The 2172-nt window shown below is 32.7% G+C and overlaps 1 protein-coding gene across 1 annotated transcript; it reads left to right on the forward strand.

Moving 5' to 3' along the window:
• Positions 1 to 784: 784 nt before the first annotated feature.
• LOC111377414 (rho GTPase-activating protein 1-like) lies at positions 785 to 1789 on the forward strand. The gene has a single exon (XM_023000510.1). It carries the CDS (start codon positions 1095 to 1097, stop codon positions 1491 to 1493), a length of 399 nt encoding a protein of 132 aa, XP_022856278.1. The 5' UTR covers positions 785 to 1094; the 3' UTR covers positions 1494 to 1789.
• The last annotated feature ends 383 nt before the right edge of the window (positions 1790 to 2172 follow it).

Here is a 2172-nt window from a genome sequence, read left to right on the forward strand (position 1 = left end):
TATATATATATTCTATGATTTTCCCGAAAGTCTGGAGAAAGATGCTTACAGACTCTTACGAATAAAAAAGTGTATAGTGCATATGAGATAAAAAAAACTTTACGTGAACTGATGAGAACCCTGAATTGAAATCAAGAAAAAAAATTACAAGTCAAGGGGATATTAGATCCGTTCTTTCAAACCAACGAAAAAAATTATGCGAAAGTTGTGCATAAATTAGAAATTAAATGAACATATGAATCCCGTTCACTTGTAGTTGTGATATATAGTGCTAAAGTTTGATTTAACTCTCGATCGTTCCATACAAACCTTGTACTCGTAACGCTTTCTCTGTTACGGATTAACATGATTTGATTTGAGTGGTTTTTGAACTATTTTCAAACTAAATTATTTAAGATGGTTTGAAAACTTTCAAATCAAACATTTGTTTTACGATACTGTTTGGTTTCAAACTACTTTTTACTTAGCAACATACAAGTACAACAATTTTAAACAAGAATAATGCTATTCAGAATCGTTTATTATCGATAGTTCTACATGTCAATTTCTTATTTGATGCATTAATTTTCGATATTTCTATTGCCTCGAATAACAAGTTAATACAAAGTTCACTTAACGAACATGATTAATGAAATTCAACTATATCAATAAAGTCTAAGCCTCATTTTACTCACTAGTAATCCAAACAGTTCGGATAATATGGTTTGATTCTACTGTTCTACATTCTTCATAATTTCTACTTTTCATAGTTCTGGGACACTACAGTTTCTACGGAATGAATATTTACGTAACATATAAACAATGTGCAGAGAGAAAGGGAGTGAATGATGATGCATAAGTTCCACCTTCCGTAAAACCTTTACTTTGAACAAAATCTACTCAACCAAGTTCTCAAGAATTCATATTCAATTGTTTATCCAATTCTAGTCTTGTCTTAAGCAATCCACTAATCTACCAACCCATCATTAACAATACAAATTAATTTACGAAAGCAATCTAGAAAACCCATTAAAATTCAATAAATTTTCCCTCCATTTAAACGCATTAATCCCAATCTTCACATACACACCACACAAATTAGCATTGGAAAAAAAATGACAGACATTCTCCATTCCCCACCACCAATGGCTTCACCTTCAAGCTCCGTGGATGATAGGTTGCGTTCCCTTATTAACACTCATACGGTAGATTTTTTCAGGAGAAATAATACTACTCAAATACAACAGGATTTAGAAGAACGAGAAGAGGAGGGGGATCAATGGTCTGTTTTGGCTGCTTTGGTGACTGCTTTTAGGAAATCTTTGGTGGGTTGTAAAAGTGCAGCTGAAAATTGTAGTGTTGAAGAATTAATGGAAATTGGGTGGCCTACTAATGTTAGGCATGTTGCCCATGTAACATTTGATAGGTTCAATGGATTTCTTGGACTCCCTGATGAGTTTGAACCTGAAGTTCCCAGAAGGCCTCCCAGTGCTAGGTCAGTTTTTGGTCTTTGAAACTTTAAAATGAAGTTTTCTTTGATACTGAATGTCAATTGGAAAATCGGAAAAAAGAATAGATGATTAGTAGGGAAGGTGAGCATGTATGGGAGTGCTTCTAAGGAGCTCTTTCTCTGGATTTTTGGTTGCTATGAAAACTTTAGAATAGAAGAAAAAACACATGCTGTGGGAGTGCGTCTATCGAGTATCGGGTAGAGAAATATTTGATAGAACAAAGGGAGTTTATAATTCGAAACTTTATTGATGAATTCAATGTAGATGATTTTGCTGAATCACGTAAATCTGTGTGTTATTTCTTCTGTTATCTTTTGCTGCATTTATTAGCACGTAGTAGTGATTTTTCTCAAGAATAATTTTCTCCAATTGGTTGTTAATTTCTCCTTGTTATACAGTTCTGTTCTTTTTTCTTGATGTTTTCGTGATAAAAGTTGTGTAATTAAATGGATGATAAAACATGCTTGATGAAGGAAAATTGTGTTTTCAATTCAAGTACATTTTTTGTATTGACACTTTTAAGAAGCTATAACATCATTGTTTAACGAATAATCTTGTTACTAAGGCACAAAAATCCTTTTGATTTATTATGGAAAATGGCCTAAAGTTTTTCCTCTGAACAAGTTGTGAATGTGAATACAATTTTGTTTTCGTTCTTATCTTCTGCTTGCAACATGTAATG

The sequence above is a fragment of the Olea europaea genome, unplaced genomic scaffold (genome assembly GCF_002742605.1).
Source record: "Olea europaea var. sylvestris unplaced genomic scaffold, O_europaea_v1 scaffold16519, whole genome shotgun sequence".
Classification (NCBI taxonomy): Eukaryota; Viridiplantae; Streptophyta; class Magnoliopsida; order Lamiales; family Oleaceae; genus Olea; species Olea europaea.